The sequence below is a fragment of the Cherax quadricarinatus genome, chromosome 8 (assembly GCF_038502225.1).
Source record: "Cherax quadricarinatus isolate ZL_2023a chromosome 8, ASM3850222v1, whole genome shotgun sequence".
In the NCBI taxonomy this organism is placed as follows: Eukaryota; Metazoa; Arthropoda; class Malacostraca; order Decapoda; family Parastacidae; genus Cherax; species Cherax quadricarinatus.
This window is the reverse complement of record NC_091299.1, coordinates 45,973,221-45,998,880: the sequence shown is the minus strand read 5'-3', so window position 1 is coordinate 45,998,880 and position 25,660 is coordinate 45,973,221. Positions and strand designations below refer to the sequence as shown.

The window sequence follows — 25,660 nt, the reverse complement described above, 5'->3', positions numbered from 1 at the left end:
TCACTCCTCTTCCCTCCTGCACCCACTTTCCTGTAACCACAAACTTCTGCTGAACACTCTAACACTACATTTTTAAACCTACCCCATACCTCTTCGACCCCATTGCCTATGCTCTCATTAGCCCATCTATCCTCCAATAGCTGTTTATATCTTACCCTAACTGCCTCCTCTTTTAGTTTATAAACCTTCACCTCTCTCTTCCCTGATGCTTCTATTCTCCTTGTATCCCATCTACCTTTTACTCTCAGTGTAGCTACAACTAGAAAATGATCTGATATATCTGTGGCCCCTCTATAAACATGTACATCCTGAAGTCTACTCAACAGTCTTTTATCTACCAATACATAATCCAACAAACTACAATGTACTGTCATTTCGCCCTACATCATATCGTGTATACTTATTTATCCTCTTTTTCTTAAAATATGTATTACCTATAACTAAACCCCTTTCTATACAAAGTTCAATCAAAGGGCTCCCATTATCATTTACACCTGGCACCCCAAACTTACCTACCACACCCTCTCTAAAAGTTTCTCCTACTTTAGCATTCAGGTCCCCTACCACAATTACTCTCTCACTTGGTTCAAAGGCTCCTATACATTCACTTAACATCTCCCAAAATCTCTCTCTCTCCTCTGCATTCCTCTCTTCTCCAGGTGCATACACGCTTATTATGACCCACTTCTCGCATCCAACCTTTACTTTAATCCACATAATTCTTGAATTTACACATTCATATTCTCTTTTCTCCTTCCATAACTGATCATTTAACATTACTGCTACCCCTTCCTTTGCTCTAACTCTCTCAGATACTCCAGATTTAATCCCATTTATTTCCCCCCACTGAAATTCTCCTACCCCCTTCAGCTTTGTTTCGCTTAGAGCCAGGACATCCAACTTCTTTTCATTCATAACATCAGCAATCATCTGTTTCTTGTCATCCGCACTACATCCACGCACATTTAAGCATCCCAATTTTATAAAGTTTTTCTTCCTCTCTTTTTTAGTAAATGTATACAGGAGAAGGGGTTACTAGCCCATTGCTCCCGGCATTTTAGTCGCCTCATACGACACGCATGGCTTACGGAGGAAAGATTCTTTTCCACTTCCCCATGGACAATAGAAGAAATAAAAAAGAACAAGAGCTATTTAGAAAAAGGAGAAAAACCTAGATGTATGTATATATATATATGCATGTGCGTGTCTGTGAAGTGTGACCAAAGTGTAAGTAGGAGTAGCAAGATATCCCTGTTATCTAGCGTGTTTATGAGACAGAAAAAGAAACCAGCAATCCTACCATCATGCAAAACAGTTACAGGTTTTTGTTTCACAGTCATCTAGCAGGACGGTAGTACTTCCCTGGGTGGTTGCTGTCTACCAACCTACTACCAACCTACAGCCAAGAATGTCTGCATTGTTTATTCTGGACACTATTTTGAAATTGGCATCTCCTGAAATTTGTGTGAAACTGGCAAAATTACTGATTTCTGATCACTTTACTGGGTAGTTGAAATAGGGAAATGGGCAGTTTCTTTTACTCATTCGACAGAATAGAAGGAATACTAGCGAAACAGCTATGAGTTTGGTCGACTGGACAGTGGAATTGGCCAAAAATTGGGCGTAAAATGAGCGAAATCACCAATGCGTGAATATCGCTGAGACCAGTAACTTTGCAAGAGCACAATTCCGCAAGTTTTTCACCAAATTTCGTACTTTTGGTTTCATTACCTTCGGAAAATGAGTGTCCAAAATTCATAAGAATTGTTTTTTTTTTTTTAATTTTTCGAGACTGGGGTTAGCCATTGGGTTAAATGTATTCTAACCTAACCACTCTGTAATCCAGCAAAATAACTAATCCGGCACCCTACAGGTCCTGATGATGCCAGATTAGTGATAGTCAACCTATATTATATTCCTAGAAGATAAAAAAAAAAAAAAAAAAAAAAAAAAATAATATCAATGCTTATTTTTTTTTAATAAAACCTTAATTCCTAATTACTTCCTGATTAATTTTCTTGTATAACACTAGATTACAATGTTCTCATACCGTATTACAGCCTCTCCTCACTTAGCGATGGGCTCGTTTATCGACGACTCAGACTTACAACAGGCTCTCTGACCAGTAAGCATATCTAAATAATGTATATGAGAGCTGATTTCCTCTATTCTCTTTATTACAATATACACTGCACTACTGTATAATTGTTAATCCCTTGACTGTTGCAACCCCCAATCCTGAGGTGTCTCCTGGTGTCGCAAAATTTAAAAAAAAATAAAAAATTATTTTTTCTCATGAAATGATAGAGAATCTTTTCCCGATTGTAATGACACCAAAAAAACGAAATTTGATGGAAAACCGATGGAATTACGCTCTCGCGAAGTTAGCGACCTCGGCGATATTTACAAATCAGCGATTTCGCCCACTTTGAGCCCTATTTTCGGCTAATTCCATTGTTCCAGTCGACCAAACTCATAGCTATTTCTTTAGAACTCCATTTTTTCTATCGATTAAGTACAAGAAACTGTCCATTTACCAATTTCAACTACCCAATAACGTGGTCAGAAATTTGCAATTTGGCCAATTTCACAAAAAATAAAAAATATGACAATTTCAAAATAAGGTCCAGAATGAACAATGCAGACATTCCTGGCTCTAAAATAACATTTTCTTTGTTCATCAGTCATGTCTCCAGGCCCCTCTGATATTACTCTTGCTTTCTATTTTGAATTTTTATTCAAACAAAAAATAGAAGATTTACTATTATGCAGACTACTGCAATACTCCAATAATTGTGTAAATAACATCAATCCATTCATGACTGCATATCAGAATGGCTAGTTGAACATTTATTGGACAATGACATTATTTGTTTACTTTTGAATATCGGCAAAAATCAAACATTTTCCCTACTTTGAGTTCCATTTCCAGGTTCTTTTTATAGTAAAATCAATCAAAATCACCTCTATTTCTATAATATGTTTTCCATTCTATCAAATGAGACCAAGAAAACGAGAATACAACCATAAATACTATACAAAAATAGATCACAAAGTCAGCATTTTAATTAAAAAAAAACGGTCGGAGTTTTTTTTTTCTCATTATGCACTGCATGCTCCAGGATTTTTTTTATATGGTGCACACTGACCACACAGACCCATTCTCTCACATGTGGGCCTACCAGCTTTCTCCTTCTTGATTTGAAGCTGCTAGAATTTATGAGTATATATACATCAAACTCGGTACCTCGTAAGACGTATATATACGGCCGCGACAGTCAAAGGGTTAAAAAATACACCAGAAATGTTATAAATGGTGCAAAGGTGACATTCAAACAATAACAAAGACGTTTGACACAAACCCATTACCATTATAGTATGCTCCTCACTTAGCAATGAATTCGTTTACCAATGGTGCCATAGGATAACCCAAAAAAGTCAGGGTGACTTATTTCCATAGGGATCCCTGTATCTGTACCATATGGTGTCCTATACTGTATGGTACCCTGTACCATATGGTACCCTGCACCACATGGTACCCTGCACCATATGGTACCCTGCACCATATGGTACCCTACACCATATGGTATCCTGTACTGTATGGTACCCTATACCATATAGTACAATGTACCATATGGTACCCTGTAACATATGATACCATATACCATATGGTCAGTAGGAGGTGTTGATGCCATGAGGCACCAGCCAAGACTGAGTGACGACGCAAGCTAGCTAGTGACTCCACAGTTTCCAAGACAAAGCGCTTTGTCATCCACCTCAAGAAACATGTCGAGTGGCTGTACATTTGTAAATATATAATAGAACATTACTAATATACATGTACAACATTTTTGCATATTTTTGTTGTAAACAATTATTGTAAATGAAATAATGATGAAAATATTAGTGTGTTTATTGTGTTGAATACAACAGTACGATATGGTACAATGTACCATATGGTACCATTGCACCATATGGTACCACTGCACCATATGGTACTGTAAGGTACCATTGCACCATATGGTACCATAAGGTACCATTGCACCATATGGTACCATTGTATCATATGGTACCATTGTACCAAATGGTGCCATTGTATCATATTCCACCATATGGTACCATTGTATCATATGGTGCTATTGTACCATATGGTACCATATGTACCATTGTACCATATAGTACCATTGCACCCTATGGCACCATTGTACCATATGGTACCGTTGTATTCAACACAATACCCGCACTAATATTTTCATCATTTTGTTTACAATAAACTTGTCAACAAGTATTGTATGCAATATACAGTGGACCCCCGCATAACGATTACCTCCGAATGCGACCAATTATGTAAGTGTATTTATGTAAGTGCGTTTGTACGTGTATGTTTGGGGATCTGAAATGGACTAATCTACTTCACAATATTCCTTATGGGAATAAATTCGGTCAGTACTGGCACCTGAACATACTTATGGAGTGAAAAAATATCGTTAACCGGGGGTCCACTGTAATGATAAACAAATTAGTGAAGTTATTGTGTTGAATACAATGAGTGTACACTTATGCAATATACATTATATTTGTCTCACAAGAAAAAGAAAAACATTAGAAAAGAAAAAAGTATAAAAAACGTAAAATGAAAAAAATGCGATTTTGCGGAAGTCGCTGATGTTGCCACCACCCGGTCATTTTGGGTCGACTTCCCGCCACTGTATCTTGGTAAGTACTGATCAGAATTTTTTTATTTGTTTTATTACCTTTACAAAAATATTATCTTTAATTCTGTAAGAAAAAATAATTTTTTTTTTTTTTCAAAATTTCTTGGACACTGGGGCACCCCTTCAGATTTTGGCCTTGGACCCTGAAAGGGTTAATATTCTACCAGGTACAAATTACTGCAGTTATCTTACCATACTTTCTAACTGCCATTGCTCAATGATGTGGAAGAGTGTGTGGAATGGGTTGACGTGGTCCTACTGGGCTGAGGTGGATGGCTGAAGTTCTTGTATTGATGTGTATGTAGAGTTGTCAGTAGTTAATGGTTGTATTGGAATACTTAAGTATTCTGTAATGTCTCTAGTCAATATTACTCTACAGTGCTTTACAGAGCTACAAATATGGCATCATTACCTGTTTCAGATTCTACTTCAGAGCAATGATAAGGTGCCCTTCAGTGAAAACTCTGCAACTTTACTGATAGCATGGAATTACCAACATAATTGAGCAGTATAGACTCTCAGACCAAAGGTGTGGACAGTCTGTATCACACATGCACCACCTCCTTTAGTACCATCAGAGCTTATTAGTCTATTTTATTTTTAGCATCACCAGTATTTTTCTTGGATGCTATGGTTAATATCCAGAAATGAAAGTGAGTGATGAAACGATCCAAAAACGTTTGATAAACACAGTGAATAAGGCACTCAATGCTCCCAAAAAAACAACTGTAGGTGGCAGTGGGTGAGGGGACTTATTTCAATTTAATTAGGGGGAAGAACTAAACCTGTATGGGTCACACAGTACAGTACCTGGGTTTTTATCCAAGAAAGAAGAGTGGAGGTCCAGTTAATGTACCTGGATCAAGAGCCCTTCACTGGAATCAAGGCACCTTTCTTGGGGGAAGTGGTTAAGGGGAGAAGATGTACCACTCTAAACACTCAGTCCTTGGGGCCCAACTTGGGCAGGAGAATAAAATTTCACAGTGGGTAGTTCCTGGATTTTTCACCAAACTTGATGCTTTCATGTTTACGAACCATACTATTAAAGATTCTCGTTTGTTTTGCAACTCTGGATACTCTTTGTCAATTATATTTACACAAAATTGCATAGTTTGTGTCACTCTATGAAAGGGTTAACTGCAATGTTATTATCATATTCACGGGATACAATAAACCCATAAGGGTCATACAACACCTGGGGAACAGGAGGTAAACAAATTTCATCAAAGAAGGGGAGATTCCTTGGGTTAAGATCTTAGCCTTTCACTAACATCAAGTCATACCTCCACCCCTACTGAAGGATGTATAAATAAATGAATATTACTAAAGCCTCATTAACTTACTTCATTATCTTGTTTCTTAGTTGCACTTTTGGCTGCAACTGCAACAATGCTGACACTAGCACTTTGATGCACATCTTAGCTGATTCTTCACAACCTGATGCTGCTGCCACAAGCTGTACATTTATAACAATGAACACATTGAGAAAAATGAAATAACAACAGAGGTCATTTTGTAACAGACAGCAATCTACATTATTAGTGAGCTAAAAACAACATTCTCTGAAGGCCTGGGTGAGTGAAGAATTTTGGTGTGCAATGTACACATACACTGTATTACATGAAGAACCATGTGTGTAAAAACTGTAATATAAAATTGTGGTAAATACAGTTAACATTTTTCTTTAGACTGTAATTATCAAACATTTTTCAAACAGTTATTTGAAAGGTACAATAAAATCTATGAGAATAGGCACTTTTACTTTAAAATAAAGTATTTAAAAAAAATTGAGCATAATTCTATATTCTAGCCTAGACAACTCCAGTGTTAATTTCTTCCCCCCCACCCCCCTATATTCTAGCCTAGACAACTCCAGTGTTAATTTCTTCCCCCCCCCACCCCCCTGTCAATTTTATTTACTACTGTGCTAGGTTAAATGTACTATGACTTATTTCACATTCTGTTAGCCATCACTTGTAGTGCTATAATCATCATCAACAATAATCTTGGTAAAGTCAGCAGGGTAACTTTCTGCAGTTACATACTTGATCAGCTGATGCAGCCTCACCAGAAAACTTAAACTATAAAATTTATTGTGCTTCCTAACATTTTCAAGCCAGAACTAAGCTTACATTACTGTGAAAGCTCTCCTTCTATCTCATACACTTTCATAGTAAGGTAGGGCTTTTTGCCTTGTTGCTTGAGCACCAAGTAAAGCCCCTTTCTGGATTTTTTCCTGTCTCCTCAGTAAGTAATTGTTTTTTCCTTGTTTAGCTATACAAACCTCCTTGTCATTCTTATTTATTTATTTATTTATTTATTTATTTATTAATTTGAACATGATACAGTGAAGTACAAAATAATACAGTTAAATGCAGCATGCCAAAGCCACTTGAATGCATAGCATTGCAGGCAGGCTATAATTTGTACCCCTGACTGCATAAGCTATAATTTGTACCCCTGACTGCATAAGCTATAATTTGTACCACTGACTGCATAAGCTATTACTGTTTTTTTCTTGTTTTTATTTGTTCAAATGGTCAATTAATTCACACAAATATAAAAGCCTTTCTCATCAGATGGACACTGCCTCAAAGTATATCAACACCTCCACTTTAACATCATCTAACTTTGCCAAGACCCTCCAAACAGTCATAGATACCCACACAGAACAAATAACATCTCTTAATACAAAGGTTGAGGAAGCAGTAAAAGAGTGGATGAACAACTTGGATAACCAGTTCAGTGACTACTTTGCTCTCCAAGAAGATCAAACTGAGCAAGAAAAATTATCAGATGTAGTAACAGTTAGGAGTCCACATTTTCCCAGTGATATGAACCAAGGAAACAGTAAAGAAATTACTCTCCAGGTCATAAGTGACCAAACAAGGGTTACTGCACCAGTGGCAGAAATAAAGGAAGCCAGGTTACTAGGATCCCATGATAGAAAAAGTGCTATCCTTAGATTCCACACACATGACAGGAAAAAAGACCTAATCAGTGCATCAATTAACCCTTTCAGGGTCCAGAGGCAAAATTTCCATGGGTGCCCCAGTGTCCAAGAAATTTAAAAAAAAAATTATTTTATCTTACAGAATTAAAGATAATAATTTTGTGAAGGTAATAAAACAAAACAAAAAATTTTCTAATCAGTACTCACCGAGATATAGAGGCGTGAAGTTTACCCAAAATGACCAGGTGGCAGCAACATCAGCGACTTCTGCAAAATCGCATTTCTTTATTTTACGTTTTTTACACTTTTTTCTTTTCTTTTCTAATTTTTTTCTTTTTCTAGTAACATTTTTGGCCTGTGAGACCAATACTGTATATAATGTATATATATACACTCACTGTATTGAACACAATAACTGCACTAAAGTTATTATTATAATATTGTTTACCAGTATTGTTTACAACAATAAACATACAAAAATGTTGTATATTACTAATGTTCTATTATATACATGTATTTACATATGTACAGTCACTGGACATGTTTCTAGAACTGCTGCAGTCTGTTGAAGTCCTTGAAACAAGGTATCTTGCACAGAGGTACCTTACATTCCTCGCACATAAACTGAGTGTCTTTGCATCTTTGTTCCCGTTGTTTTGTTTGTGCACAGACAACACATCTCTTCTGAGCCCATTTCTTCTTAGTCGCAGGAAGCTTTATTAGGAAGTGATCACCTTCCCTCCTCAAACGCTTGGGTATTTCCTAAGGAGCTCGAGGATGATTTTGTTAAGAAGGTGTTGTTACCTGGTACTTCATTATGAGTTGTCTGACAACAGACAAACAAAATTCACCATACGGTGGTCTGTTGTCAGTCTTTATTTGGTACATATTATATGCATTGAGCATTGAAATGTCCATGAGATGGAAGAAAAGTTTCATGTACCACTTGTAACTTATGAACACAATCGACAAAGCCAATCTGCATGTCACATTTGCCAACCAAATGCATGTTTTGTGTATAATCAATCGCTGTTACTGGTTTTAGAATGCGTTCATTAGTCACTCTACCAACTTTGCCACTGTCTTTCATTTCGTTAGGGTGAATGCTTGTCAACAATGTGACATCTCGTTTGTCATGCCACTGTAATGCCATGATGTCATTGGTAGTAAACACCTGCACCTCACCACCATGAGTGCCTGTGTTGAACCTGGGTATATGTTTACGATTAGAACGCACTGTGCCACATACATCTGTCATATTAATTTGCAAGAAATCACTGAGTAAAGGGCTTGTGTACCAGTTATCAGTAGTATATAATGTATGCCCCTTACCAAGATAAGGTGCCATCATGTTTCTCACTACGTCACCTGAGATACCCAATAACATCCTGGTATCTTTCAATGTTTTACTTCCCGTGTATATCCAATACCAGGCCACTGTCACAGTCACAGAGTACAAACAGTTTTATACCAAAGCGTTTCCTCTTGCTCAGTATATACTGCTTGAACAACAGTCTACCTTTGAACAAAATCAAAGACTTGTCAATTACAAAATTGGTGGTTATTAAGACACATAGGCAACACTTAAGTTGCTTAAGTGTTGCCTATGTGTCTTAACAACCATCCTGTCGGTATTGTATACCATTTTGATATTCACTCTGTCAGACACTGCAACACAATGGCATCTTGGTACAGAACAGAAAACACCTTGGACAACTTCTTCAAGTGAGAACCGTTTGTTCTGAGAGGGACATGACCTCTCAGTGGCTACAATCTCACTACTACTACTCTGCACCTCTCTTTCTGACAGTATTTAAGTCTCAACACTGTCGCTTGATCTTCAGTTAGTTCCAGACTTTGGAACAGAACTTCTCCAGGCTGAGGGACTGATAACCTCAAATCTACGACTTTAAGGGTGATGGACTGATTACATCGTCTTCACATCTCTACTGCTCCTGCCTACTTTCTGTACTCGACTGAAGAAGCCTACTGTGTAGGCGAAACGTTTCGGAATAAAGTTGCTTAAGTGTTGCCTATGTGTCTTAACAACCATCCTGTCAGTATTGTATACCATTTTGATATTCAATTACAAAATTCTTGAATGGATAAAAGTACGTGTTGAACATTTGTGTCAGATAAATAAAAACATTTCTTATCTTGTATAACCAGTCACTTCTGTTAGGCCTGGTTTTGTCAGAGAAGTGCAACATACATAACAGTAAGATAAACCTGTTCACTGGGATGATTTCACTGAAGGCCAGGGTACAAATAGCCGATCTGTGGACCAGTATGATTTTACATCATACTTATAGACATGAGGCATAAGCATTATTGTTGCAAAAAGCATATACATTTCAGCCACAATTGTCTCTTTCCACCGGTGTAGTCTTGACTGTGGTGATATGATTGTATTTACCATTGTGTACTCAAAATACTTGTTACTTTCCCTAATAATAATTTCCATCAAGGGCTGGTCAAAGAATATTTCAAAGAATTCTAGTTCATTTGCAGTGTTTCCAAGGGAACAAGCTGGTAGTATTCCACTTTGAGAGTCGTCAAACTGATGGGGATTGGGAACAAAATTGGAATTTTTCTGCAAATCCCAGATGTGGTTTGCTGGTGGATACTGGACATGATAAGCTGGTTGTGGTTGTGGTGTGGTGGTGGATGACGCTCCGCTTTGTGCTGGATCTGATGAGTCAGTGGCGTGGGTCCCAGCCTGGGCTGGTGAGTCATGCATGGCCATGGCACTACCACCACCACTATCACCACCAATACCACCACCTACTGATGCCTGTGGTCTATCCATGCCAAGTGTAGCAACATCATCCTCACTTTCAGTGTCTATTCCTGGTGTAGGGCCACGGGATGTACTCTGCCCGAGCTCATGCGGCGGCATATATACTGATGCTTCCCTGGTGAATATGATTCATCACTATCACTTCTCGAATGATCATCAAGAGCAATAAAATCAAAGTCTATCATCATCATTACTCAAGTCTGAGGCCTGGCCATGTGAAAATATTATTCTCTTGCGAAGAGGTACAAGTGAACGTGACTGAGATGTGCCCACACCAGAGATAAAAGGTTGAGGATTGTCAGGATTTTCTGCACTATTTTTGATATCCTGGTCATTGCCTTCAGTCACTAATCGATCAAAGCCATAGAATTCCTCTTCTTTTCCACTTCCATCAGAGTCAGAACTATCAGATAGGAAGAGGAGAGTCCCAATTCGCCTCGGAGTGAGAGCTGCCTTGCCGCGAGGCAAGGTGAACAAAGCTTACTGAGACGGCATTCCCACAATGCCATGCAGGTGCCTACACACCATGCAGACCCATTCTCTTAGATGTAGGCCTACCAGCCTTCTCACGTTATATTTGACGCCGCCAGAATTTTGGCATAGTTCTATGGTTTGGACCCTCAATGCAAAGCCGTAGAGCTACAGTACAGACCCTCAAAGGGATAAAGCAAAGAAAGAGGTATACATAAATGAGTGTCTGACCCAAAAAACAGCAGAACCTCCTGTATAAAGTCAGAAAACTTAAGCGGGAGAATACTGACAAAATCCACCAATGCTTCACAGGGGATGGGAAAATTCTAGTGAAGAAAACAAATGTAGGCCAACTGTATACTATCACAAATGAAAATGAACAGCCACAATTCCTTTGGGATACCAATCTTACAGAGACTGATTAACCCTTTGACTGTTTTGGTCGTATATATACATGTACGTCTTACGAGCCACCGTGTTTGACGTATATACACTCAATAATTCTAGCGACTTCAAATCAAGCAGAAGAAAGCTGGTAGGCCCACATGTGAGAGAATGGGTCTGTGTAGTCAGTGTGCACTATATAAAAAAAATCCTGCAGCATGCAGTGCATAATGAGAAAAAAAAAGGGCAGTTTCTTGTACTCAATTGATAGAACAAATGGAGTTCTAAAGAAATAGCTATGAGTTTGGTCGACTGGAACAATGGAATTAGCTGAAAATAGGGCTCAAAGTGGGCAAAACTGCCGATTTGTAAATATCGCCAAGGTTGCTAACTTCGTGAGAGCGTAATTCCGTAAGTTTTCTATCAAATTTCATTTTTTTTGGTGTCATTACCATCAGGAAAAGATTCTCTATCTTTTCATAAGAAAAAATTATTTTTTGTTTTTTGAAATTTGGGCGACCCTGAGAACAAGTCACGGAGAGGGCCTGGTGATCCTGAAAGGGTTAAAGTGTTGCAATGATTGGTGACAGCACTTGCGACGCTTTTTTGTATATAAAGGGTGGTAAGGTATTTAAATCTCCTGTCTTGCTTTTTAGTGTGTTGAAAATAAGGGAGACTTCTGTTGGGTTAGTCGGAGCTAGGAACAGTGTGTTCGGGTAGTTGCCAGTGAGGTAGTCATTGGGTGGGGTATTTGAGCTTGGGATTTTATTGGCAAGATTTTTTTCCTATGGTGGAGAAGAAATCAATTTTATAATTAATCACTATATTCTCTTATTTTCATATAGTCGGACTTGAGTCCTGGAAATGGGAAGTACAATGCCTGCACTTTAAAGGAGGGGTTTGGGATATTGGCAGTTTGGAGGGATATGTTGTGTATCTTTATACGTATATGCTTCTAGACTGTTGTATTCTGAGCACCTCTGCAAAAACAGTGATAATGTGCGAGTGTGGTGAAATTGTTGAATGATGATGAAAGTATTTTCTTTTTGGGGATTTTCTTTCTTTTTTGGGTCACCCTGCCTCGGTGGGAGACGGCCGACTTGTTGGAAAAAAAAAAAAAAAAAAAAAAAAAAAAAAAAAAAAAAATTCTCTTAGTGTAGTTCTTTACTTTTAAATACTTTGTACTGCCCTTATAAGCTCTAATATTACTACCAGTGCAATGCTAAAACCTAATATAGTTGTAAATAAAAATCTAATACAGGTACCATCCGACTTACGACCAAGCTTGGTTCCGACCAACCGGTCGTAAGTCAAAATGGACGTAAGTTGAACCTTTGAAAATTGCCAACATACTGGGTAGGGCATAATGTCAAACCTTTCCTATATAAACTGCCTACATAGTACTGTAATGTAATGTACAATCATTATTTCATTCTTTTTACCATAATTTACTTCAATTGTTATATTTTAATTATTTATGTACTGTATATAATGTATACATGGTAGTGAACTGTATTGTAAATTTTACATCGCATACAGTATCATATGTTACTGTTATCTTTATGTATTGTCGACACAGTGGAATGGGAGAATACCACTGGTAGTGTCATCCTGCCAGAATGTAGTATAACCTATACCCTAAGTAAAGAGAAACAACTCTGGAATGTGTGTAATACATATCCGGCTGGCTGGCTGGCTGGCCGGGTGGGTGGTTGGGTGGGTGGCCGGGTGGGTGGTTGGGTGGTTGGTTGGCTGACTGAATGTGGCTCTCTCTCTTTCACAGGTACTCGTAAGTGAAGTTATCATACATAGCCTATACCTTGACAACAACCTGAATTTCAGCACCCATATCCAACACATAACCAAAAAAGTATCCAAAACAGTTGGGATCCTCTCCAAGATACGATACTACGTGCCGCAAAATGCCCTTCTCACACTATACCACTCACTTATTTATCCATACCTCACCTATGCTACTTGTGCTTGGGGATCAACTGCAGCAACACACCTAAAGCCAATAATAACCCAACAAAAAGCTGCAGTAAGAATAATCACTAAATCCCATCCCTGGCAACACACCCCCCCCACTCTTCATAGATCTAAACTTACTCCCTGTTCAGTACATCCACACTTACTACTGTGCAATCTACATCTACAGGACCTTAAACTCCAATATCAACCTTGACCTAAAACGCTTTCTTGATAGTTGTGACAGAACCCACAGGCATAACACCAGACACAAACATCTCTACGACATTCCCCATGTCCGACTAAACCTTTACAAAAATTCAATGTATGTCAAAGGCCCTAAAATCTGGAACACCCTAACCAAGAACTCTAGAACTGCAGACACATTCATCACCTTCAAAACTACCATTAGAAAACATCTTATCTCCCTGATAAACCCCATCAACTAACTACATGAATACCACCTGGTGGTTCACACTTACACTCACTCACCCATTTGACCATAAACAGAAATATTAATCTCAATCTTAAAATAATGAATCCTATGATACTTCTTCTTCTTCTTCTTATGACCAGAGCTTTGGTAAGATGGGTAAGGAAGAAGGATGGGTAAGGATGGAAATATTGGAAAAGGGTGGGAGGGGGAAAAGAGGTAGGATATAAAAGGTAAGTGGCCCAACCACTTTGGTGTAATTTAAAAAGTGTATGTGAAATGATAAGATATTCTTTAAGGGGTATAATACTAACCCACCAGAGTCACATAGATATAACATATATATAAGTACATGACTCTGAATTGGTAGTAATTATACAAGTTGCAATTGCTTTTTTTTTTTTTTTTTTTTTTTTTTTTTTTTTTGCGATTGCACAACGGATATTTATGCGACGATGAAGGCAATAATTTTCTGGACAGTTTATGGAATTACGCGACAATGGCTTCTTACAGGTGGTGTCCAGCCATGGTAAATAGCATAATTTTTACATTAGATTGTTATATAAGATGTCTCCCTAATTGGGGGCGATGATTTTCTTAGTATACATAGAAGGGTTCTGGTGCTACCCAATCTTCTTCATCAGGGAGGTTGCTCAATATCATGGGTCGATGGTAATCATCTTTATGTATAAAACGACGGACCCTCTGTGGGAGAGTCATTCTTTGAGTCCTGTGAGGAGGAGTATTGATTATATAATCCGTGGTATTTACCACTTGTATAGGATGTTCTCTATCTGGCATGTATAGTTCTTGCATTGAATAGAGTTGTTTCTTTTTTAGAGTGTCGAGGCGTACATTTATGGCAGTAATATCTTGTTGTATGTGTAAATCTGCCATTTTAACTCTGTCTCTCCTCCTGGTATCGGTAATGAAGCGAAGAGCTCTATTCTGGACCCTTTGTAGCCGTAGCATGTTGGTCTTTGTTGTTAATGACATTGGGACACAAGGGTATTCGAGTATTGGTCTTATTATCATTTTATACAGATGTTTTTTGACATGTTGAGGGGCTTGATTGAATCGAAAGAGACTGCTAAGACCGGCTTTGGCTATGTTGATCTTTTTAGTTACATGAGATGTTGAGTGGAGCAGCCTGTCTATTTCATATCCCAAAATCTTGTTAGGATTTCTAATGGCTACAGGTGTACCTCTGATGGAGATACCCCCTTTATCTTCAATTGTTGATGCAAAACATCCTATCGTGCTAACAAGGACCTTGTCAGGATTAGTCGTAATTCTCCATTTCTTTTCCCAATTACTGTAGATGTTCTACGAAGTTCAATATTCATTTTTTCTATGACTCTCTCATACTTGTATTTTCCTGTTACCGGAGTCGATGAGACGACATGAATAACATCATCTGCAAACTGTGTCACAATCGTATCACTAAACTCTGGTTGAGGAAGGTCATTCACATAAATGTTGAACAGAAGTGGACTGAGACAAGAACCTTGTGGGACACCAGCCGTCGGTATAAAAGGCTCTGTCGACCTGCCATGGAAGGTGGGAATGATTTTTCTTTGAGTTAAGAAATTATATATTACTCTGAGGAAAGTCCAGTTATGGTCTGGTAGGTCGATGAGTTTGTATATAAGGCCATCATGCCATAAGCTATCAAAAGCTTTATGAACATCTCTGGTGGCAATTAAGGCAAGATTCCCCTGATGTTTTAGACTTGCTACAGTAGCAAAATTAACATTTATTGCATGATTGGTACCTCTATGTGTTCTAAAGCCAAATTGTTTTTCAGTAAAAAAGTGATTAAACTCCATATAGTAGTTCAATCTGTTGGAAATGACCTTCTCAAGAACTTTTTCAGTGACTTCAAGTAGAGATATAGGTCTATAGTTCCCAGGTTGGTGGATGTCTTTATTGGGCTTACCTAGAAAGATCATCCTAGCAGTCTTAAAAACCACTGGAAAATGTCCTGAGGCCAAGATGGCATTAAAGATATTTACCAAAGACTGTTTACAATTTCTGGGGAGGAACTTTATTTGTTTCATTGTTATTCCAGAGAGGCCAGGGGCTCTATTATGCATTCTTCCAATAACCTGACTCATCTCTAGTAATGTAATAGGTCTAGTAAGCGGGTGGGTATCTTCAAGAGTTGAAGTATCGATGGAAGGTAGTGGTTGTAGATCATCCAAGTTCTCATCTCTCCATTCATTTACCAACTGATATGATTCTCCAATACTGAAACTATGTACTGTGCCAAAACAAAAGCATTCACATTGCTAAACTCACAAACTAGTATTTAGTCACTTAGCCATAATACCAACTTACCTCATAATTTGTAATATTTTAAAATAAAGAATTAAACTAAGTCTGCCCGAAATGCCTAGCCATGCTAGGCGTTCTAGTGGTACACTCTGTAATCATTATTTAACTACATGTAAACCACACAACAACCAAATTCTGTAAATTCAACATTGTAATCTTTATAGAGAATAAACTTTGAATTTGAATTTGAATAGTATAAATTACCTAGGATAACCCAAAAAATCCAGACAAAGTGCTATACAGTGGATCTGTGCACCAGTGCCCTAAATTAATAATAATATTAATAATTATTATTATTATTATTATTATTACAATAATACATATGTACTAATATTAATAATAATATTATTATTAAACTATAATATAATAATCGTGTCCACTCATTACTTACCTTAAAATATCTGTAGTCTTAATGTAGAGTGAGAGGTGAGTAAATAAGATTAAATGAATAAATGAGAGAGAGAATGAGTGTAGAAGGTTCGCAAATTATGTAAACAAACATTGTTGTTGTTGTTGTTGTTGTTACCAGCCCGGACACGAATGGTTTCTGTTCACTCTGTCAAGCCGACCAGAAAAACATCTCATATTTGTTAATTTATATGTTATATGTTATGTAGCCTGTTTATTATATAATTTTGAAAAAAAAAAAATCATAGATGGATGAAGCAAAATGTCTATATTAATGTTTTATACACATTTAATGCGCCTCAGTGATTATTGTGTTATTATCATTATTAATATGGCGTCAAGACCAATTACACTCTTAATGAGTGGCTCTGAGACAGACAAGCAGACAGAAAGACAGACACAGGTAGACAGAAAGACAGACACACAGGTAGACAGAAAGACAGACACAGGTAGACAGAAAGACAGGCACACAGGTAAACAGAAAGACACACACAGGTAGACATAAAGACAGACACACAAGTAGACAGAAAGACAGTCACACAGATAGACATAAAGACAGACACACAGGTAGACAGAACAGACACAGGTAGACAGAACAGACACAGGTAGACAGAAAGACAGACACACAGGTAGAGAGAAAGACAGACACACAGGTAGACAGACACACAGAGATACAGACAGACACAGATATACAGGCAGACAGATACAGACAGGTTTATGTGCAACACTGAAAACAAATAGAGAGTTCGAGAGTAAGAGCCTTTCTTGCCACAATCTCCAGTGCAAGATTCAGACTTCATCTTAGGGGCCATGGTGAAATTTACTGTCCAGTTAGTACAGTTAATACAGTATGATGCTGCTGATAGGGCAGGGTTACTCAAACTGATACTGCCTGCATGACGCATTGCCGCCGCGGTATTGTCAAATATTGTACAGCGGAATGCATCAGTCGGCCCAGCCCAGCTGCCAGATGCACGGTCGTAAGTCGAGTGGACGTATGTCGAGCAGGTCGTAAATCGGATGGTAGGTGTACTTGTAATAGAAATTAATTCTTTTTTTATTTTATTTTTTAATTAATATTACTTGCTTAAATTTTGTTCAACACCATACTTACTATCAGTCCATTTTACTTTAGCACAATTGATCACTACATTCTCTCTTTTTATTTCTATTTTTTATTTTTAATTTACCATTACTTGCTTACTATTATAAACTATTCACAAATAACCCGCACATAAAAGAGAGAAGCTGACGACGACGTTTCGGTCCGACTTGGACCATTGACAAAGTCACACTAACCAGAGGTGGAGCAGGACGGCTATATATAGGCAGGAAGAGGTGGTGGTAGTAGTAGTAGTAGTAGTAGTAGTACAAGAGTATATAATACCGACAAGATAAAATTAAGACACATGCACAACACCCGGGCATCCCCATCATAGACGTTTCGCCATCCAGCCAGCCACTGGATGGCGAAACGTCTACAACAAAGACAACCAGACGCCGCACATGTGTCTCAATTTCATCAGTAGTTGTAGTAGTAGTAGAAGAAGAAGAGGTAGTAGTGGGGGTAGTGGTAGAAGTGGGAAATAAAAAGGACGAGCCAGTTATTTATGGACCCCGCAGTTAAGCGTCATATTCTCTCCAACTTTTTTAATGTTCTTCCCTCTTTTAAACCCCTCTTTCGATCTTATGAGGCTGCTCTTATTGCTACCCGGCGTCGTAAGAATCAGCTTCGCTTCCTACGTGACTGTCTTGCTGAACAAGTTCTGCCACCTTCCTTCTCCCACTTCCTGAAAACCAACCCACTGGGCACTCCCTTTCCTGATCATGCCCGTCTCCTACTTCAACAGCTCATTCTTTCTACTAAATCACAGGTTGAAGATGCCTTCTTTACTTTCCGTCAACGTCAACATGCTCTCTTTGCGGCTCTACCACAGGATCTCTGTAACCTTCTCTCTACCATTGCCTTTGACACTGCTCGCCTGAATGCACAAATTCATTCTTCCAAACTACAGAATAAACTTCAACGTCTCATCTCAGCTAGCCCTTGGTCTAAATTCTCCCTCACTGACTGTGTTACTAATCTGTCTTCTGTCTCACTCTCTCAGTATGAGCTTGAACTTCTTGGTTTTGGCCTTTCCTTTGCCACTTTGCCTACTCCTCGCGCTGGTATTTCCCTGATTAGCTCTTTTGATTCCTTTCGTCAATCTCGCTTCCGTAATCTTCCTGACTTGTCCACTTTTCGTGGTGCTCTCCTTCCTGCTCTTGTTAGTCTATTTTCTAAGAATCACCACCTTCCACACCATTACCAACTTGCCCCTTCTTCTCTTAAATCCAACACTAACATTGTCATACTATCTTCTGACAAAGGTAATTTGGTAGTTATCCTTGATCGCGAGGATTACCTCCGTAAAGCTGATGTCTTGCTCTCTGACTCACGCACCTACACTCCTCTCGTTTCCAACCCTCTTGATCGCATCAAGAGAACTTTCAACAAAAAACTAAGGACTCTTTCCGACCTCTGTCCTCCTGACTTTGACCTTGTTCAACGGTTTCGTGTCATCTGTCCCTCTCTTCCCTATTTCTATGGCCTTCCCAAAACTCATAAACCTGATATTCCTCTTCGTCCTATCATATCCTCTAGAGGCTCTGTCTCTTATTCTCTTGCTTCTTGGCTGGCCAAAACCCTCACTCCCTTTCTTGGTACTTTTTCTCCTGCCCACCTCCGTCACTCTCAAGATTTCATTGAACGGGTTCGCTCTCTCCCAACCTGTAAGATGCTTAGTCTTGACGTTGAGTCCCTCTTCACCAATGTCCCTCTTGATGATGTCCTTGATTTCCTTAGAGAGAAGGCCCATGAAGGGTTTCTTCATCTCCCTATCCCCACTGATGTCTTTCTTGATCTGATCCGCCTCTGTGTGGACTCTAACTCCTTTTCCTTCCAAGGGAAATATTATTCTCAAACCTTCGGTGTCACTATGGGCTCTCCTCTCTCTCCTGTCCTTGCTAATCTTTACATGGAATACTTCGAGACTGTTCTTCTTCCTACCCTCGATGTGCAACCTTCACTCTGGCTCCGCTATGTGGATGACATCTTTGCTCTGTGGCCTCATGACTCCAGTCTCTTCCAGCCTTTTCTTGAAGCTCTTAATAATCTTGCCCCTTCCATTAAGTTTAAAGCTGAATGGGAATCTAATTCCTTGCTTCCTTTCCTTGATGTCCATGTCCACCGCTCAGATACAGATTTTTCCTTTTCCGTTTACCATAAACCTATGCACAGTGGCATGTACATTCACTACTTTTCCTATCATGCTTCCCCTGTCAAGAAAAGTGTTCTTATCTCCCTCTTTCTCCATGCCCTCCGCATCTGTGATCCTCAGTTCCTTCCAGCAGAAATTTCCACTCTTCATAATTCGTTCTCCCGTCTTGGCTACCCTTCCCATTTCATAGACTCTGCCCTCTCACGTGCTAAATGCAATTTCTTCTCTCCCAAACTCTCTACTCATGAGAACTCTTCTATCCTCTGCCTTCCCTACATTTCCGGTCTTTCTAATCTCAACAATTCTCTCCGTCCCTTAGACATCAAGCTTACCTTCCGCCAGACTAACACTCTTCGCACTAATCCCGTTCATACCTCTCCTCCCTCTACAGATGTTCCTGGTGTCTACTCTATTTCTTGCTCCTCCTGTCCTCTTCAATACTTCGGAGAAACTGGTCGATCTCTTTCTGACAGACTTAGGGAGCACAAAAATAGTGTTAGGCTTGCCGACACTAACAATGCTCTTTTCTGTCACGTCAGAGATCATAGCCATCCTATTGACTGGTCTTCTGCCAAAACTGTCTTCCCTACTTCCAACTCGAACAGTCGCCGTCTAGTTGAATCCTCTCTAATACACAACTTTCCTTGTATGAACTTTAGCCCTGGCTTCATCTCTGTAGATGCCTTCCTCTCCCACTACACTGTAAAATGCTCCAAACTTCAGAACACCCGTGACTTAACCTGAATCCTCATTTTTTCTTTTTCTTTTTCTTCTTCTTCCTCTTCCCCTTTCCTCTTTCCTTTTCTCCTCTGGGTTGTCTTTCTCTCTCCTATCTCGTGTTTCTGTTCCTTCTTCATTTATTTCACCACTTCCCTTTCACGCACCTCTGTGCGCTTGCTCTCCCTCTGTGGGCATCTAGCTCTCTTGCAGTGCTCCCCTTCCTTTGTATTTGACTGGCTCGTCCTTTTTATTTCCCACTTCTACCACTACCCCCACTACTACCTCTTCTTCTTCTACTACTACTACAACTACTGATGAAATTGAGACACAAGTGCGGCGTCTGGTTGTCTTTGTTGTGGACGTTTCGCCATCCAGTGGCTGGCTGGATGGCGAAACGTCTATGATGGGGATGCCCGGGTGTTGTGCATGTGTCTTAATTTCATCTTGTCGGTATTATATACTCTTGTACTACTACTACTACTACTACTACCACCACCTCTTCCTGCCTATATATAGCCGTCCTGCTCCACCTCTGGTTAGTGTGACTTTGTCAATGGTCCAAGTCGGACTGAAACATCGTCGTAAGCTTCTCTCTTTTATGTGCGGGTTATTTGTGTATCGTTCCAGTCACGGTATTGTGCCTTTTTTGTTAATTATAAACTATTATTATAGAACTGATAACAAGTGCAACATTATATTGTCAAACTTGTGCCATAATAAGAGTTAGCATAATCCCTGTAGTATTTTATAATTACTTTCCTTAACTCTTCGACTGTCACAACCCCAAATCCAGAGGTGTCTTCTGGTGTCGAAAAATTAAAAAAAAAAAAATTATTTTTTCTTATGAAATCATAGATAATCTTTTCCCAATGGTACTGACACCAAAAGAACGAAATTTCATGGAAAACTTACGGAATTACGCTCTCACGATGTTAGCAACCTCGGTGATGTTTACAAATCAGCGATTTCGCCCACTTTGATCCCTATTTTTGACTAATTCCATTGTTCCAGTTGACCAAACTCATAGCTATTTCTTTAGAACTCCATTTGTTCTATCGAATGAGTACAAGAAACTGCCCATTTACTGATTTCAACTACCCAATAATGTGGTCAGAAATTTGCAATTTGGCCAATTTCATGAAAATTAAAAAATATACCAATTTCAAAATAGGGTCCAGAATGAACAATGCAGACATTTCTGGCTCTAAAATAACATTTTGTTTGTTCATCAGTCATGTCTCCAGGCTCCTCTGATATTACTCTTGCTTTCTATTTTGAACTTTTATTCAAACAAAAAAAATAGAAGATTTACTGTTATGCAAACTACTGCAATATTGTAATAATTGTATAAATAATGACAACCCATTCATAACTGCATATTAGAATGGCTAGTTGGACATTTATTGGACAATGACATCATTTGTTTACTCTTGAACATTGGCAAAAATCAAACATTTCCCCTATTTTGAGCTCCATTTCAAGTTCCTTTTCATAGTAAAACCAATCAAAATCACCTCTATTTCTATAATACGTTTTACATTCTATCAAATGAGACCAAGAAAATGAGAATACAACCATAAATACTATATGAAAATACACCACAAAGTCAGCATTTTAATCCAAAAAACAGTCGGAGTTTTTTTTTCTCATTATGCACTGTGAGCTGCAGGATTTTTTTTATATGGTGCACACTGACCACACAAACTCATTCTCTCACATGTGGGACTACCAGCTTTCTCCTGCTTGATTTGAAGCCGCTAGAAATTTTGAGTATATATACATCAAACACACTGGCTCGTAAGACGTATATATATATATATATGACCGAAAAAGTCAAAGGGTTAATCTACTATTATAAACTATTATTTTTGTTTTTTCTTATTTTTTTCTATAACTACCATTATCTGCAGACTTTTAATTTAATTATCACTTCCAGTACTAAACAATTTTATTGTGTTCAGTAAACTTCTATTCTAAATCTACAACTGTTGTCAAACTCAAACTAAAACCATTCAATATTAAATCGTTAAATCTGTACCATATTAAGAGTAAACTGTATCTCTGTATTTTTTAAAACTACTTGTAACAATTCATTAGCTAGTAAGATAAATTAGTTTTGTATCATAATTATTAAGTTTAACATAATACTTTATTCAAAAGTCTAGTTGTAGTCACTCAATCTTATGATTACAAGCATTGATCCTGATATCAACCTTTTATTAAATGACCAAGCAAAGAAATTACTCTGAGCCAACAATAACATAACTACAGTGGAACCTCTACTTGCGAGTTTCATCCATTCCATGACCTTGCTTGCAACTGGATTTGCTCATTTGCAGAGTCAATTTTCCTCATTTAAATTAACTGAAATGCAATTAATCTATTCCAGTGGAATTCTGTGCTTCAATAATTTCGCTTATTTATCTATCTCACTTCATCCAATATGACATAATAAACAATATAAATAACATAGAAACCTGATATATGTACTCTAAAATGAATAACATATGTAATTCATGTAGTGGTACGGGCGGTGTTGGTGGTGGACGAGAATTTGTCTGGAGAACGGACAAAATACAGTGGAACCCGGCCTTACGAATGCATCGCATTACGTTAAATCCGCCATATGAAGCATTTGAACGCAAAAAATTTGCCTGGCCTCATGATAAAAAACTCACCTTACGTGATTCATCCGGACACATCCCACATGTGGCCTCAGTGCCAGTGTTTACAAGCCAGCCAGTGTGGTCACATCTACGCATACATTTGGTACATTTCACATTATCCCAGTGTTTTTAGTGCTTGTAACTGCAAAATAAGTCACCATGGACCCCAAGAAAGCTTCTAGTGCCAACCCTGTGATAAAAAGGGCGAGAATTAGTATGGAATTGAAAAAAGAGATTAAGGAAATGTGTGCAAAGGGGGTTGAACTGCAAACCTTTATGGATGAAAATCACCCTGACACAGCTACTGCAAGCCGTGTTGGCAACCTTTACAATGACAATGTTATGGCCCATTTTAGGAAAGTCTTAAAGGAACGGGAGGTACAGAGCACTATGGACAGATTTGTTGTGCGACAGAGGTCCAGTGACTCTCAAGCTGGTCCTAGTAGCATTAAAAGACGAAGGGAAGTAACCCCGAAAAGGACTTGCTACCTCGAGTCCTAATGAAGGGGATTCCCCTTCTAAACAATAACTTCCACACTCTCCCCTCCTCCCATCCCATCAATCATCACCAGATCTTCAATAAAGGTAAGTGTCATGTATTCTATTCTTAGTAGAGTAGTAATTGTGCATGTCTTCTTCAGTTTGTGTGTATTAAAATTAATATTTCATGTGTCCTTGGCCCTCTTCTCTTTCTCGTTTACATAAATGACCTACCAAATGCATCGCAACTACTCAAACCCACACTATTTGCAGATGACACTACATACGTCTTCTCTCACCCGAGCCCAGTCATGCTAGCCAGTACTGTGAATACCGAATTACAGAAAATATCTACCTGAATGATGACTAACAAACTTACTCTCAACAATGGCAAAATCTACTTCATTCAGTTTGGTAACAGAGCTACAGATGTCCCTCTTAACATAATAATAAATGGATCACCTATCACAAAGCTCACAGAGGGAAAATTCTTAGGAATCCACCTTGATAATAGACTCAAATTTCAAACACATGTACAACAAATTTCCAAGAAAATTTCCAAGACCGTAGGCATACTATCGAAGATACGGTACTATGTTCCACAGTCAGCCCTCCTGGCCCTATATCACTCACTTACTTACCCCTATCTCACCTAAGGAATTTGTGCATGGGGCTCAACAATAAACCATCACAGACCATTAATTACCCAACAAAAGGCTGCAGTCAGAATGATAACAAATTCCCACTACAGGCAGCACATTCCACCAATATTCAAAACTCTAAACCTACTCACCATACAAAACATCCATACTTATTATTGTACCTACTGCATACATAGAACACTTAACTCTGATATTAACCCTCCCCTCAAACGTCTCCTTACCAACCTCAACAGAACACATGACCATAACACAAGGCACAGATCACTCTTTGATGTTCCTCGTGTCCATCTCACACTATGCAAAAACTCAATGCACATAAAAGGCCCAAAAATCTGGAATTCATTACCTGTGAATATAAGAGAAACATTGTCTGATTATAAATTCAAGTCTCTTCTTAAAAATCACTTACTCACCCTCAACTAAATAAATACTGAATAATTGTATCTCATAAATGTTTACCCTGTGACCCAATCAAACTTTGTTATTTTTAATTACAATACCTAACAGAATACAGTGGACCCTCAGCTAACGATGGCATCAGCTAACGTTAAATCCAGCTAACGATACCTTTTAACGCAAAAATTTTGCTTCAGCTAACGCTAAAAAACTCACCCAACGAGATTCATTTGAGACGCGTCCATGTGTGGCCTGAGCGCGCCTCAGTTGTCCCATGGGTGCCAGTGTTTACAAGCCAGCCAGTGTGGTCACATCCACGCATACAATCGGAACATTTCATATTATCACAGCGTTTTTAGTGATTGTACCTGCAAAATAAGCCACCATGGGCCCCAAGAAAGCTTCTAGTGCTAAGTATGAAAGTGGAGTGAGTGTCTCGGAGCAGGCCAGGTTGTATACCAAACCCCACTCAACCATCACTACTATTGTGGCCAACAAAACGGCAATCAAGGAAGCTGTTCTTGCAAAAGGTGCAAATTTATTTTTGAAACAGAGATCGCAAGTACTCGAAGATGTTGAGAGACTGTTATTGGTGTGGATAAACGAAAAACAGATAGCAGGAGATACCATCTCTCAAGCGATCATATGTAAAAAGGGTGGGAAATACGTACTATCGTACCACGGTCAGCTGCTGCTGCACCACCGTCAGCTGTTGCTGAACCACAGTCAGCTGCTGCTGCACAACAGTCAGCTGCTGCTGCACCACAGTCAGCTGCTGCTGCACCACAGTCAGCTGCTGCTGCACCACAGTCAGCTGCTGCTGCACCACCATCAGCTGCTGCTGCACCACAGTCAGCTGCTGCTGCACCATGGTCACCTGATGCTGCACCAGTCATCTGTTGCTGAACCATGGTCAGCTGCTGTTGCACCATGGTCAGCTGCTGCTGCACCACAGTCAGCTGCTGCTGCATCAAAGTCAGCTGCTGCTACACCACCATCAGCTGTTG

The 25,660-nt window shown here is 38.8% G+C and overlaps 1 protein-coding gene across 3 annotated transcripts in view; it reads right to left on the bottom strand.

Annotated features, from left to right (window-relative positions):
* Nucleotides 1-25,660, bottom strand: part of LOC128685281 (Thyroid adenoma-associated protein homolog) — a 113,806-nt gene that overhangs the window by 71,733 nt on the left and 16,413 nt on the right. For all 3 annotated transcript variants that reach the window (XM_070083050.1, XM_070083052.1, XM_070083051.1), the window contains exon 4: nucleotides 6,059-6,171. In XM_070083050.1, coding sequence (XP_069939151.1) covers nucleotides 6,059-6,171 — 113 coding nt within the window. The remainder of the gene's footprint in view (nucleotides 1-6,058; nucleotides 6,172-25,660) is intronic.